Source organism: Sinohyriopsis cumingii, unplaced genomic scaffold (assembly GCF_028554795.1).
Source record: "Sinohyriopsis cumingii isolate HCF-2022 unplaced genomic scaffold, ASM2855479v2 utg000552l, whole genome shotgun sequence".
Classification (NCBI taxonomy): domain Eukaryota; kingdom Metazoa; phylum Mollusca; class Bivalvia; order Unionida; family Unionidae; genus Sinohyriopsis; species Sinohyriopsis cumingii.
In genome coordinates this window covers 362,294-378,783 of record NW_028315908.1, presented here as the reverse complement: position 1 = coordinate 378,783, position 16,490 = coordinate 362,294, and the positions used below count along the sequence as shown (strand labels likewise).

Sequence of the window (16,490 nt, the reverse complement as noted above, 5' to 3'; positions counted from 1 at the left end):
ATGCCCCAGTGTCAGACATCACCATAAACTGCCACACTGCAGATAGCGATATGACTGCAAAATTGTTAAAGCTACGTTAAAAATCCATATCACACACACGCTCACTTTCTGTCAGTCTGATTGGACTAAATAAGCCCACGAGTTCCATGCGCAGTTGTTTCATTATTGATTGTAACTTTGGGAATTTTCCTTGCACCGTCTAGAAGAATCCACGTTATATTACTATAAATATTAACATTTATTGCAGTCTTCTTTCCATTTGTTGCCAAATCGACAGCAACAAGAAAATGGAGGCTATCATAAAAAAAACGCCCCGTATTGGTTACATACATCGGAATATGTCCCATTTACCGTACACATAATTCTCCGAACGCCAAACGAAATCTAGAATGCAAGTAAAACCGCTTCACCTAGTCAAACCTAAAATGTAGGAGAGTAAAAAAAATCCATCACGCTCTCCGAACACGATCATACGGAGTCTATGCAGATATACGGCTCATGGCCTATTGTAATGCAGACCGGCCATTCATATCGCTGGTACCACTTGGCATGGATATTGAAACCCATTCCAGGACAATGATGATTTAAGGGACAACCTATTGAAGTAAATAAATGCAACTCTCTGCGATAGTTTTAGTAAAATTGTGGTATCCATTTGTCATCCCTTCACATGAATATTCACCAATGGAATACCATTTCTCTTGCCTTATCCAGTACTTCATCTGTAGTGAACGTCCATGGTAGAATTGAAACACTTTTCGGTTGTCACAGTCTTATTGAAATTCATGTATATGGTGCCCCAAATACTTAAACTGACATGACCCAGGTTAACTATGTGACATAACACAAAACTTTCCTTCAGTTATCTAGTGTTGAAAAATATTGCTGTCCTTGTCAAGTGTTCTGTTAATTTAGAAGAACATGTGCTCCTTGAATTATGAATTGTAAACCAAAGTAGAGTTTTAAATGTTGCTAGTTATTGAACTGTGCAATATTGTTTCAAGCCGTGTCTGGAAATATTTTTTTATTCATGAGCAAGAATTGACACGTGCACTGTCTGAGCTAAAGTGAATTTAAATGCCAAAATATATTCGTTTTACTTGTAATTTAGACGTTTTCCACTAAAATAAGTAATACAATTTGTCATAAATGGAATCCCAAATGTATAATTATTTAATATTGAATTTCTGAACGAGCTAAATAATGTACAACTTTGGAAAGCTGAAAATTGTTCAAATCGTTTAATATGGTCAGTATTAAATGATTACCCTGTATTTAACAGCTAGTTCGTAGTATTTCACTTTAAATTTGATTCGGAATTTCTCTGTCAATAATGAGGGGAATAACACACACCGCCGAAACAAAAACTAAAACAACAGATTTTCATAATTAAAGGTGTTGAAAATAACACTCGACATTTCAACATTAATGAAATACCTGGATATTTACTTTTTAATATTATTCCTGAAATTCTGTAATAAAATAAATAACTGAAGATATTTTCCAGTTGTCAATCATATGGCTCATACCTCGAATGTATGCCTATAGCTGCCTATCGGTTCTATAGGAGTACGGGAGTGTATTGGAGGGGTAACACCTCTGTTGTGGAAACAGTTGTACCTCCTTTGGGGTAGTTCGCCCACCTATGGTCCCCGAATGCACCCAGCTCTCACATGTGGCTCCAAGAAGATGTAACATGCGCAGCAGCCACACCCCTGTAAACCACTTCGACTGGCGGGCTAAACCAGGTGAGGATAGTCAACGGGTTTTAAACCTTCGGCGAGTCAGGGTTTGCCTACCCAAGCATGTGAAGACTAGATTAGACAGACTGCGCGGAAGAAACCAATGGCTAGTTCAACGGACAGAAAGGAGATGCGCTTTAGAGCTGAAAGAGCCGGACGAGGCATGTAGGTACCCCTAGTCATCCAATGCATCCGATTCCATCTCCAGCCGTCTTAACCTTATTTTGCCATTGGATCCAGATCGTCTTGGAAGAGAGAGCCAGGTCGACAACGCGCAACTATTCCTCACTTAAAACCAAGTCAACGCGCAAGTCACTTTGCCACCCTTCTCCCCAAAGAACTGTGGCGACAGACGAGCGACGAAGCAGCATGTATGGGTACAGTGGCAGCCGTAGACGCAAATCTGCACACAGACGGCTCAGGCCATATGGTCGTTCATCACTGATACGGAGCAGCAGTGGAGTTCGGCAGCCCCTGAGCGACTGATAGCCCTTTTTAGGAATGGCACTGCTCACCTCCATGGCATGAGGAAAGAGCTAGAAAAGGTGCCCTACAAATTGCCTGCTTCATCATTCCCTTGTCAGCTAACTGCGGATGGAGGGGACCCTTTACCAGCGGTGGAAACACCACAAAGAAGAAGATGAAAATCGTTCCTCTCCACTCGGCGCATAGAATGTACGCACACTTTTGGACAGAAGTGATGCTGACAGACCTCAGAGCAGAACTGCTCTGATTGGCAAGAAGCTAATCTGATATAACATCGATATTGCAGCCTTGAGTGAAACCCGCGTTACAGGAGAGGGCGAACTTTGGAGCGGAAGAGGAAGCGAGGTGCGACGTGAGGTTGGAGTAGGATTTGCAGTGAAGAAATATTTTATTAACAAGCTAGCTGGACTTCCAAAGGGTGTGAATGACAGGAGTATGACCATGAAACTCCCCCTGTCGAATGGAAGAAAGCATGTCATCATCATCAGTGACTAGGCTCCAACCATGGCCAATCCATATGAAACAAAGGACACATTTTATGAAGAACTCCACTCTATCATAACCTCTGTTTCCAAATCTGACAAGCTCATCGTCCTTGGTGGCCTCAATGCAAGAGTCAGTTCTGACAACATCTCCTGGGAAGGGGTCATTGGAAAGTATGGTGTCGGCTACTGCAACAGCAATGGTCTTCTATTGGTTAAGACCTCCGCAGAGCATGAACTGTTCATCACCAAGAGTCTGTTATTACGTATATCTGATTTAATTCATATTTACTTTAATTGTTTGTCAGTTTTAAATTTTTTATTCTATTATATGCTATTATAATTTAAATTTATTCACTACAGATTAAAATGTTTCAGAAAATTGTTTGACCTTGACTGTTATTTTATAAACACCAGGTGTTGATCTAAATTCTGGCATTGTTTCAGAACTTGTAGCTACTTTCATAAACAAGTTCTATTTTATTTTAAAATGATTGGTTGTCATCAGGTTCATTTTTTGGTGTACGTGACAAACACGACCATATGACCCCCTCCCCTTTTGATTTCGCAATTCCAGTTTTTCTATTACGAGCATTTGTTAGTTTTAACACATGCCTTGAGAGAGATTTCTCAGTTTTGGGCTTTGTACACTGATGTCAAGTTATTTTGTTGTAGCCAGACGTATAGTTCTAATTTTCTTCAGATCAGTTGGATTTCAAAATGATTAATTCTTTTTTCTCTGGAAATATTTTGAGGAATGCTCACACAGAAATTTTGGAAAAACATTGTTTACAAATTTAATTTGGATTTCCTACACCGGAGTGCCATTATTTGTATTTCTACAAGGAACTGTAGATAAGAACAGTATTGACTACAGCATACGTCATAGTCATCCATCTTGGATTTCCATCAGGATTCGAACTTGAAATTATTAGAACATTTATTACTTGGACTTTTGCAATTTAATTCGTGAATTATTCTTAGATTATTTTTGGATTAGATTCTTGAAACCGTAAGTTCTTCTCTTTTTTCATTTTTACAGAATTTTTCCAAGAAATAAATTGTTTGTTAAATTCTTAAAAGCTTGTTGTTTTCGCTTTTTCTGTATTACCGCAACAGAACGACATGGATGCATCCCTGATCTAAGTTGTGGCATGTCATGGACTACGTGATAGTCAGGAAGAGGAATAGGCAGGATGTACTGCTGACCAAGTCCATGTGTGCTGCAGAATGTTGGACTGACCACCGCCTTGTAGTCTCCAAGCTAAGCATCCGTATCCAACCTAAAAGACGCCCGCAAGGCAAGAAGATTCCAAAACGGCTGAACATCGCCAAGCTGAAGAACTCGAACTCCAAATCGACCTTTGTCAGCACTCTAGAAAACCATCTTTAGTCCACCCCTCTGGACACCCAGAATGTGGAGGCAGCCTGGGCGACCCTTAGAGGGCTGGTCTACAACACCGCCGCAGAAATCTTAGGGCTTTCCCCAAGAAAGCATAAGGACTGGTTTGATGAGAATTGCGAAAACATCGGGCAGCTGTTAAGTGAAAAACTCCACATAACATACCTAAATGATCCAAAGTCCGCTTCAAAGAAAGATGCCTTCAATAACAACCGCAGGACTGTTCAACAGAAACTTCTGCAGATGCAGGAGTCCTGGCTGAGTAACAAAGCTGACGAGATCAAAAGCCACACTGTAAAGCAGGATATGAAGAGATCTTATGATGAGCTTAATGAAGTCTATGGCCCATCATCATCAGCATCATCCCCTCTCCTCAGTGCGGATGGGAATACATTGATCACAGAGTAAAAGAAGATCCTCGAGAGGTGGGCTGAGTACTTCAACTGTGTCCAGGTCCGCCCAACATCCATCAATGATGAAGCCATTGATCGGCTTCTCCAAGTGCAAGTCAGTGATCACCGTGTTAGAAACCCAGAAAGCAATACGCATGCTCTCTAGTGGCAAGGCTCCTGGCTCAGACTCAATCTCAGCAGAGATATACAAGAAAGGTGGTGCAGCTCTGACTGAAAAGCTGCGTCAGTAGTTTCATCTCATGTGTCAAAAAGAGAAGATCCCACAGGAATTCAAGGATGCTACTGTTATACACCTGTATAAGCGTAAAGGAACTCTTCAGGCTTGTGATAACTACCGAGGTATCTCTTTGCTCTCCAGCTCAGGCAAGATACTCGCCAGGATTCTCCTCAACCGTATCACAATTTGACCATGGACTCCTACCGAGCCAGTAATTCCAGTTTCAGCGTTGCTACCATCCCATGCCCACAATGCCACAGAACATTCAGGGCGCACATCGGCCTTATCGGCCCCCTACGCACCCACAGAAAATTTGTTCCCGATAAAACACTGGATGACTAAAGTGGTCTTCATTAACTTGATGGACGAGCTAATATGGAAGTTAGGATTAACTGAAAAGCTACGAATGCTTATGGTGCCGCTCTACAGTTAGATTTTAAAAAAAAATAATTTCCCAGGTTTTCCTCACTGGTTATCCTGTTTATTCAAAAAGACCTTGTATATCTTACATATTGTTTAAAGAATGTATGATTCCCATCATTTAAGTGTATGATTAATAGGTATAATTTGGGTTACCGAATATACGACTTGGCCTTATTTCGGACGTGCACCTGTCAAAAAGTATTTACTCCCGCTTGCTCTTTTCACTTCCTCTTCTTCAAAGGCGAATTGTACATAATGAACCGATAATTATTTTTCGTATTTTGTAATTGAATCGTTGCATTTTCAGAAGCTGGTATTGTCTAGTATGGCATAATTCCTTTTTTTTCTCTTCATATTTTAATAGCTGGTAAAGGGAGTGTAATTTAGATTAATTCAGGCTAACTTTTAGCATATGGGAGCTGCCAATTTGGTTAGCGGCGTGCTAAGATCATGTACGATTTCCACAAGTACAATATCCAAAGAAATTGTACATGGAAGTAACATAGAGACATGCCAATATTCTATCCATCGTTCATGTTGCAAATGCAAACAACTTCATCGTATACCTGTTCCTCTCCAGCAGTTCCTACTAGCTGTAGAACACCTTCTATAATGTTTGTTCATTTGGACTCAGGTCACAATTATTAATTCGGGTTCAGTGCTTTGTCTATTTTTAGAGCAGTCTCTCCCCCTCTCATTTTGGTAGTGATACAAGAGCTAGATTCGGACATTCTTTGTACTGATTTAATGGTAATTGTTTATTCTTTAATATATGAACATTATGGTGTAATTGTCTGTATGTCTTTTGGAGAAAGTTTAAAGTGAAAAATAGTCACTGTTGATGATACAGAAGTAAAGTCTTTGACTCATTGCACGTTGCTTTGTTTACATTTCAGCCTGTTTAATAAATGCCTGATGATCTATAAGAAGAAACTCACCGTGAATTCATCTTTGAAGGTATTTTAGATTAACGTATCATTTATTATTTATTATTTGGACACAGTCTAAAGTTCAGTACTGAGAAAAAATGTAGAGACTATATAGAAGAAAAAATAAATAAATGTGACCTTAGTCCGTTCACAACTTCTCGATCAGTCCTAATCCGTTGTGGTGTAACGGGTGAAATTCTTGACAAAACTTGATTAGGACTGTCTCTGATTTTCACACCCGAATACCAATTTGGCTTAATTTATTGACAGGGGTGGGGGTGGGGTGCACGTCAATGAAGTTAGCGGACGAACGGACGGAATGAAGCCTTCGATAATACCCAAGTACTTTTCAGTTCTTATAACCCAGGTTCGTTTCTGTGAAAAGGGTATTCGGTGATATAATTTAGATATTGGAGAGAGAGAGAGAGAGAGAAGAGAGAGAGAGAGGTCTTAATAGAGAACGACAGAGAAGAAAAAGAAGAATAGCTCATGTATTAAAGTGAGGTTAGTACTTGCTGAAAATAACAGCGAAATATTAAATTGCAATGAAAATAATAAAGTTTACTTTAATTAATTAATTAATTAATTAAGCAGTTACAATGAAGGGTCTGTTTTTGATGGATGGAAACAAAGCTTACGATGAAAATTATGAAAGTATAAAATAATTTGATAAGTGATGTAATTAATGGGGCCACGTTGAATTTCTTACCATCGTGAACACCAAAAAAGACCATTATATCGTCTCGTTTAAGTAGCTTTTCAGACAAACAAGTTGATATAACGCCACAGTAGTAATCAGCATCAACAAGCGCAAACAGCGATTTCGCTCAACCGCCGGACCGGTCGAAAAGCATATATAAAATGAAATGTATACACGCGTTGTGACCGGACTATCCGACATACACAGCGAGTGGACGTGTGCGCTGACCGGTAAAAATGGTCCGACATATACAGGGTCAAAGTAAACACTTGCTAAAAGGATGTGGAAGGTAGGTAGGAATTTTTTTAATATCATTGAAAATAAGTCCTAAATGATCCAGATCGTATATTACAGAAGTACTTCATGGAAATTGCACATTCAATTTCCATCGGCCATCACAGTGGGTGACTTGGATAAAATTAATTAATAGCACTGGAATTTGATACGTCCACTGAGTCATCATTAGTTACAGAATCAAAGGTTTTCACTCCTAATGTCAAGGTTAATGGGCGAATTTCCTTCTGGAATTTGGGAGACTGCATTGCAATTTTGTGCATTTAGTAATATAAATGCATTGAATTGAACGAAAAAGTAGTGAGAGTATAGTGATATTGATGCAATGTGAAGGTTACGTGAACCTCACCTTTGGGGCTTATTTAGGTGAAATGACAGACTCGAGGGCGACTACTTTGTACGAATCGTTCCCTAGCGTGGATCTTGTGGCATTTGATTATTTTTTTTATTTTACAATTTTTGAATTAACAGTGTGTAAAATAATTCAAAGTACATGTAACTCATAACCTTTTATGCATAAAAAATCCAAGTGTTTCAAAGTTGCCGTCCCGTCTTTAAAACTAGTGAAAAAAATCGCTGATTATACATGTCCACATTTGTTGCGTTAATAATATAATACTATTCAAACTCTTCATGTTTCTTTCCTTTTTACTGTGAATGTTTGTATTTTCCTTTTTTCTTCTCTTGTTTAATCTTCTCCAGATTATCAATAGTTCATGTGTAGTAACATAGATTAAAAAATCCTAATGCATACACATTAAGTTTTGATTATAATTCATAACTATTGCACTTTTCAGTTAAGCACTGTGACTTTAAGATTCTGATTTTATTGCATATTGTTTTATACATGCTAGCCACAAATTCACGTTGATATGAGTTAATGTTGTATATATATATATATATATATATATATATATATATATATATATATATATATATATATATATATATCTGTGCTAAAGGCCAATTGGCTAATATGCAATAAAAGTACTTCTATAGGCCTACTCATTTTCCTAATATATGATGTAACATCAATATGACACCAAAAACAATGGCCGTCTGATGACACTGTACCATGAATAATCTTAGTCTTGTATTTTAATTTTGATGCTTTGTCGCTTGAAAAAAGTAATACAAGCTGGTGTAATTTTAATGTTGTACTTAGTAACGTTTATTCTGTTCTATTCCAGCCCAAAATTGAAACATCGATGATACAGTGGGGTTGTTGTCAGAGGAGATCGAAGATTGAGCACCAACATCCCCAAATGGCCTTAAGAAGAGAAAGGTACCAGTGCACAAAGTACAGGTAAGGAAGATATGGTCATATTTTGAATATGTGGAATTTCCATGTGTCCATTAAAGCATCAGTTCCTTTGGGTGATTCTTGCTTTAAATGTATTTCCATTATAGCTAATTTAATCTCTAAATAATCAAAAGCTTTAAGTTTCGTAAATGTCACAGTTCAGTGGATCCATACAATTTTAACAGACAGGGACTTGCCCATGCTTTACAACAGTGGTCTTTATTTATACATGTATTAGGCATGTAAGACTTCCTCCAGGGTGTGGGGTGGATAGTGATTTTTAAATACATAGGGTGTAAATATAACTGAATAAAACCAGAATAAAGGTCGGGTGTGACCTGTATGACATAGATTGCAACTGCTTAATTTATCATAACGAAAACAATTAAAATAATGATCACTGTTGTTTTTATTGTAAAGTCTGGTCAAGGTTATATTGATGAATGACTTATCCCCTCCATTAGTGTAATTGTCACATAGTCACACAGGAATTAATACACACCCACTGAGCCAGTGATATACTGCAGGCAATGCATGTGAGCTTAGCATGAGGTAACATAGCAAATCATTATTATTCATGAATGACAATAGAGTGCTTTTTATAGACAGCCACTGAAATAGTACTGTTCTTCATTTCCAAGATAATGTGTATTGATGTATACTCAAACATAAAGCTTAGCACATATAAATATTATTGTTCCTCATTTCCAAGATCATGTGTATTGATTTATACACAAAGATAAAACTTAGCACATAGAAATATTATTGATCCTCATTTTCTAGATCATGTGTTTTGATTTATACACAAAGATAAAGCTTAGCACATAGAAATATTGTTTTTCTTTTCCTATATCATGTATATTGATTTATTCACAGTGATAAAATTTAGTTGTTGCTGTTGTTGTTGTTGTTATGGGGTTTAACGCCATTTCTCAGCACATGACAGGCTATACATGGCGGCCAGTATTAATGGTGGAGGAAGAACCCGGGAAAACCCCAGAAAGAACCACCGACCCACGAGAAATAAAACTTAGTACATAGGAATATTATTGTTTCTCACTTCCTATATCATGTGTATTGATTTATACACAATGATAAAACTTAGTACATAGAAATATTATTGTTTCTTATCTCATAGATCATGTGTAATGATTTATACACAATGATAAAGCTTAGTACACAAGTGTGCAGACAATATTCCTATGGGTGATGGAAAAATGATGGGGCATCAGCAGAGGACTAAATATTAATCAAGTTATTGGTATCTGGAAGTAAAAGATATCCTTCTTTACTCACGTTTTTGTTATGCAGATTAGACAAATAAGGTAGATCTATTTGTTTTTCTTACAAGCCTTTTGGGCATCTTACTTAGTAAATAAATGGGGTCTAATCTAGAATTGGAGGACCCCATGCATACGGTTGTTCAGTTTTTTTATATATTTTGAACACAAAACCATCCAATCAAACAAAGTAGTATAAACTGTTAAAACATAGGTTACGTACCCAACATATTACATCTGTTTCTAAACATTATGTCCTTTCAACAGCAGCTGCTGTATATTCTGTCGATCACAATTTGCAATAAACTCTTTTAGTTCATTATTGCATATAAAACCTCACTGCTTAAAGTCCCGTTTTCGTGTGTTATGGTGTGACTTGGTATATATGATGCTATTTGTCCTAAGATGTAGAGCCCATTTGTTAATACAACACCAAAGTAATGAACCTTGATGACACTGTATGATACAAAATCTATTCTCCAGCTTTAGTACTGATGCTAATAGTCGTTTGAAAACGTTGACATGAGTTTGGGTATTTTAATGTTGTGCTTACTAAAGTATATTATATTCTATTCTGTTCTATTTTATTTAGTTCTGTTCTATTGTAGTCAAAGTTGAAATATTATTAATTCATTATGGTTGTTGTTAGATGAAGATGAAGATGAAGTCTGAAGATCTCAAATTGACCTTATGAAACTTTCAAAAGAAACAAGGTACAGTAAATCACAAGATTTAAGTAAGTGTGAACACAAAATTCTTAAGCTTGCTAAAATTATATGATGAAACTCTCTCTCTCTCTCTCTCTCTCTCTCTCTCTCTATATATATATATATATATATATATATATATATACATATGCCCATAATGCTCTACCCCGGAAAAGTTGTCACATACAGGCATTTTAACTACAATGAATCAGGGCTAATATGAATGTAGTCAGTTTTAAGATGTATTGTATCTGTTAGATTCAGGCAGTATCACAATGTGTTCCCTTTAGTCCAGTCAAAACTTTCTGATGCCACTTCATTTCATTAACTCACCTGGCCATTATGAATTAAGCCTATGTTATCCATCATGCTTCTGTCAGTAACTACATATTAGCTATCTGGCTGCCATAATTTCTAATCCAATTTTAATCAAATTTGGAATAAAAATTGATATCATCTATATTGTAGATGAGTTTAAATATAATCAAAAAAATTTTAATACATCTAGTAATAAGGTGATGGCTGATAATGTTTCCTCTCTGGAGGCCACATTTCTGATCCCGTTTTAATAAAACTTGGAATAAAGTTTATATCAATATTTCAGATGAGTTCAAATATGAGTAACATTCATTATTAGCAATCTGGAGATAATATTTCTGTTTTGATTTTGTTCAGACTTGATCTTTACAGGTAAGTTGATGTCATTGGTATGTGAAATGAAATCAGATATAAGCAATATACACACATAGTAATAAGGTTATCTCAAATATGATTGGCTGAGCTTGTTATCACTTTGAATTTTAATCAGACATAGCTAATATCAGAAGATCTGAAACGATTTAGTTATGATTGATATCCATGTATATAAGTGACATGATTTTGTACCTAATAGGCTGAGCTGTTTACCACTCTGTAGGCCATATATCACATTCTGTTGCTGTTAAACTTTGAATAGACATTTATGTCATCAAGATCATCAAAACATTTGAAATATCAGCACATATATACAGGGGGCCCAGAGTGGCCAAGTGGTCTAAAGCGCTCATTGTTAGAGATCACTGCCATATCACCTCTTTCTGCGTGGGTTCGAGTCTTAGACTCAGCCAATGTGGTATGTGAGAAATCTTGGCAGTAGCTTTCATGGGTTGGAGGTTCTTTGCAGGGTTTTCCCTGGTTCTTCCTCCACCATTGATATTGTCCGCCATGTTTAGCCTGTCTTGTACTGAAAAATGGTGTTAAACCCTATAACAACAAGAGCAATAACATATATACATATAATATTATAAATGAGGTTAGGTCCTGCAATGGTTGAATTTGTAATCTTTACCAGGGGCCCCGAGTGGCCGAGTGGTCTAAAGTGTTCTCCATTACGGATCACTGCCATCTCACCTCTGTCTGCGTGGGTTCGAGTCTCGGATTCGGCTAATGTAGGTATGTGAGAAAGCTTGCCAGTAGCTTCTTGTGGGTCAGTGGCTCTTTCCAGGGTTTTCCTGGGTTCTTCCTCCACCATTAATACTGGCCGCCATGTGTAGCCTATCGTGTGCTGAAAAATGGCATTAAACCCTAAAACAACAACAACAACAACAACAATTAATCTTTACAAAGCCATGATTCTGATCTGATTTTGAGCAGCTAGAATGTATGCTTAGTATATTCATCAAGCTCTTGAGTGATTGAAAGACATCCATGAATATTAATCAGGTGTTCTTGCATCTGTTTAGTCGAGCTTGAGCTTGTTAACATTCCAAAAGCCATAATGAGGTGATTTTGATTAAAGTTGGAACAAATATTTATATCATCAAGATCTATGACACTTTTTGAATTTGAGTGATGTTCATATACCGATACGGTAATTTGGCATCTGATTCGAAAATATGTTAATTCGTGATGATTTTTGACAAGTTAGGTCAGGAGCAAGTTCATTTACATATTAATTAGGTCATCTGGTGTTTGATTCTCTATGAGTTATGTACTGCTCTTACAACTCTTTTATCTGATCATATTTAAATTAAATATATATATATTTTCAAGATTTTTTGCAAGTTTTATTATTAGCGAGAGCAGAACATATTATTGAAGTCATATTGAATATGACAAGTTTAATTATGAATGAAATCTATGCATATTAGTGAGATGGTCTTACACTGATCGAGCTTAAGTTACTGTATGTACTTGCTGATAAGTTGAGTCAAACTGCAAACAACAAAGATTCTGATCTTCCGTAGCATAACGTGCCTGTAGAACAGGGTCTATATTATTTGTTACACTGACTACTCCTAACAAACTGCACATACCCAGATCTTTTGTTGCATTATGCGATGGCAGATCTGGGTATGTGTAGTTTGGTTTTGGACTCCTGTTATAAGTGAGTACATATGGTACCACTCTAAACTCTTATTTATATAAAGCAGTCTTACTGGGATTGAAGATGTAGTCTTATAGCATCAAGGTCCTGTTTGATAATGACTGATAGTCAATAATATTTATGAGGTAAATCTTGTATCTGATTGGCCAAGCTTGTTATCACTCTTGAAGTTTCATTTATAAATTGTTTTGGATCCAGTTTTTATGTGGGCTTATATGATCAAGATCTAAGATCAATTCAATATCAACACATATTAATGGCATCTGATTGACTTAGATTGTTACCTCTCAAGAACTTTCATATATAATTGGCATTCTCAGATTTTACAAGCTGGATTAACCAGTATGAGGAGTTTGATGAGGTGATCTTGCCTCTAACCTTGTTTCCATACTGTGGGCTGCATTACTAAACATAATTTGATTAAACTTGGCGTGAAAGAAATTTTCCAAGTTTTATTAATAGCAACATCTGGGCAGATGGTTGAAGGTTATCACAGCTGTGTGACTGAGCTTACTGCTGCACTTGCAGTTGCAAGTGAAATACATTCAAACCTGACTGTTATGTCATTAATGCATGTAAGCAATCTCAGGCCCACTTAAGCCTCTTCATCTATAGTCCTACAGTAATACATATAGGATATAGAACAACTTATGCTCTTTCATACCATTTTGGAGCCCAGCATAATGATGTCAGATTCTTTGAGAAGGAATTTTGTCTTCTGCCCCAATAAATTAAAAACTTCCCAACCTTAAAATATCTGCAATATTGCAAAAATCTTTGGTAGAATAATTTCTAATACTGATGTGCCCCAACTGTTTTGAAGTTCAATGATTTGACCTGGTAGTTGGTTGTATATTATGTAAGGATTTTTTTTTATCAAGAATGAATGCTTGTATGATAAAGAGCCTTGATAGCTGTATGTCATATTGTATGTATAATAATTTAAGATTTGTTTTTCTTCATTACTTTTAATTTCCATTTCAGATGACATCTCAGACAAGTCTTCCAGAATCATTTCGTACAGATTTGATAGAACATGCACTTTTTGATGAAGCAGTAAAGTTGGTGAAGGACACATATAAACTTGAAGTTGAAGCTAACCAATCAAAAAATGAATTCAAGATAAAAGCAAATGGGTTAAAGCTATTAGAATTGGTAGGTGACTTATTGGTATCATGGTTAGAAAGAAAGAAGAAGAAAAAGGGGAATAGCATTGAGGACAGGATTAAGATCACAAAAGAAAACCCATTGCTGGATATTTCAGATGGTCATGTTCAGTGGGTGTTTTGGGGCAATATTGCCTCAGAATTATTATTAGATAAGAATTATGCAAAGGTGGTAGAAAAACTCGATTCATTGGTAGATATAAAGCCTGACAAGACAGCTAAACTGTTATATATAACCTGCAAGTGTGAGGTTTATGATAATGTGAAAGAGACAGTGGAGAATGTGAAAACACTAGTAACATCAGGCCAGGCTGGGTCAGACATGTCAAAGAAATCAGACAGCAAGAATTCAAGTCAAATTGATGATTCCAAAATAAAAGGTATTAAAGATGGTAAGGAAGAAAAGATAAAAGTAAAAGATGACAAAAATAAGTTTCACTTGGAATCAAAAGCAGGGAGTAATGATTCCAAAAGTAAACGTAGTGATGATGCTAAGCAAGCAGAGATAAAAGGGAAAGGTGACATACTTACATCTAGCTTTGAATTAACTGCAGGGAGTGGAGATAGTAAAGTTATTAAAGAAGTAGAGATAAAAGGAAACAATGGCAAAGATACATCTAGCTCTAACTCAAAAATTGGGAGTGATATCCCAGAGAAATCAGAAACATCAACTGGTAAGGCTGAACATTTAAAACCAAGTGCTTCAAGCCAGTCAGAAGGTTTATCTGGAGGTCAGAATTTAACCCCTCTGTTAGAAGGGCCAGATTCTGTATCAGACCAGTCATTACCCAAGTCCTGTTCTGAGGATAAAAGCACAGATGATGATAAAGTTCTCTTTCGTACAGCTTATGGTGGCACTAAAGTCTTTGTGTATGAGGCATCTATTGTCAGTCTGCCAGGTGTCAGTGCTATTGTCAATGCTGCCAATGACCGTCTTTGGCATGGTGGTGGTGTGGCCTACCACATTTCTAAGGCTGCAGGTGGTGACAAGAGTAAGCTTGAGAAGGAATGCCGGGATTATATTGAACATTATGGGAAGATAGCTGTGACAAAGAACTTTACATCATCAGCTGGTAACATGTCATATGAAGGAGTCATACATGCAGTGGGACCCATGTGGTCAGATTACAAAGTAAAGGATGACTGTGCAAAGGACTTGTGCATGACTATCGTCAATGTTCTTGTGGAGGCTGACAAGAGGAAATTTTCAAAGATTGCTCTGCCTGCCATTAGTTCAGGTAAATCAAAGTCATTGGATCTCTATGTAATTTGATTGGAACTCAAACTTACTTCATTGTAGCCGTGTGTTTGTATATTTTACCATCCTAGTAAAAATCATTTCATATATTTGCTTAGACACAAAACTGTATCAGCAGCACATAGATCAACAAAAATACCTTTTACTGGACCTCTGATTAGGATAGATCTTGTGGCCTATAGTCCACTAAAGACCTTTGATACAATAGCTCTTGAAGCCTAGTCTGCTAGAGATTAGATTATTATCTTGTGGTCAAATCAGCTACATACCTAAATTGATTAGAATAGATCTTGTGGCCTAGTCCACTGAATACCTTTGATTAGAATAGATCTTGTGGCCAAGTCCACTAGAGACATTTGATTAAAAGAGATCTTGTATGCTGGTCCCATAGAGACCTCTGATTAGAATATATGTTGTAGCCTAGTCCACTAGAGACCTTAGATCTTGCAGCCTAGTGTACTAGAGTTATTTGATTAGAATCAGTATTATGGAGAAGCCCACTAGAGAGCTTTGATTAGAATAAATATTATAGTCTAGTTCACAGAAAGGCTCTACTTATAATGTACATGTAGGATTTACACAAGACAATTTGTTAAGATTATGGATGCTAAATCCAATTACACAATATTGATTTTGAGAGTGTACTATATTTTGCTTCAAGGTCAAAAGGACAGGCCATTCTTGTTGACATATACTGCATTGTTATGGCATAAGTGCTATAATTAATCTTAAGAAAACAAATGTCTTGAAAGTTCCTTGAATATTTTTCTAAAATTCAAGACAGGTGATGTGACTTCATTTGAAGAAAATGTAAATGTATACCTTTCAGTTAGGGTCACATGACAAGACCAAACCAATGAGTTTTGGCAATATAAAAAACATTCTGTTCTGGGGATTATTAATTTTTCTGTTGGGGTATACATTTTTATTTTCAACTGGGTAAAACCTAAATAATATGTTAAGATTCAGATCTTGTCTGTATTTCAATCAAAAACCTACCTTAAATTGATTTATTTTCCTTTTCAGTTGAACTTAGTGATTTATTTTAATTAAGCATAGCCCTTTAGTAATACTTCCAAACACACTTTGAAATATGTGTAACAAACTATGAATGATGCCCAGTATTGTTTAATTACACAGATAATTAGTCATTTACTAATAAAATATATACTTCCCTTTACTTTGGCTGTTCTCATCCATTTTGCCTATTCATTGCCATGTATAATATATATGCCAAGCCGTCAAGAGACATTTGAATACTGTCAAGTAAAGATATTCCCCAGTCCATCAATAACAACTTACTGTTATGTACATATGGCCTGA

At 36.5% G+C, this 16,490-nt stretch overlaps 2 protein-coding genes across 5 annotated transcripts in view; both read left to right on the top strand.

The window, feature by feature from the left end:
• LOC149773802 (arsenite methyltransferase-like) overlaps positions 1 to 16,490 on the top strand; it is a 248,677-nt gene that overhangs the window by 50,825 nt on the left and 181,362 nt on the right. The window lies entirely within an intron of this gene.
• LOC149773809 (uncharacterized) overlaps positions 1 to 16,490 on the top strand; it is a 37,859-nt gene that overhangs the window by 3,565 nt on the left and 17,804 nt on the right. Inside the window, exons 2-5 of one of the 3 annotated variants that reach the window (XM_089945965.1) lie at positions 6,062 to 6,122; positions 8,279 to 8,394; positions 10,321 to 10,384; positions 13,728 to 15,147. In XM_089945965.1, the coding sequence (XP_089802091.1) occupies positions 13,728 to 15,147 (1,420 nt within the window). In that variant the 5' untranslated portion in view covers positions 6,062 to 6,122; positions 8,279 to 8,394; positions 10,321 to 10,384. Of the gene's footprint in view, positions 1 to 6,061; positions 6,123 to 6,814; positions 7,084 to 8,278; positions 8,395 to 10,320; positions 10,408 to 13,727; positions 15,148 to 16,490 lie in introns of those variants that run through there. The other 2 variants (XM_089945966.1, XM_089945967.1) reach the window with 2 other exon arrangements.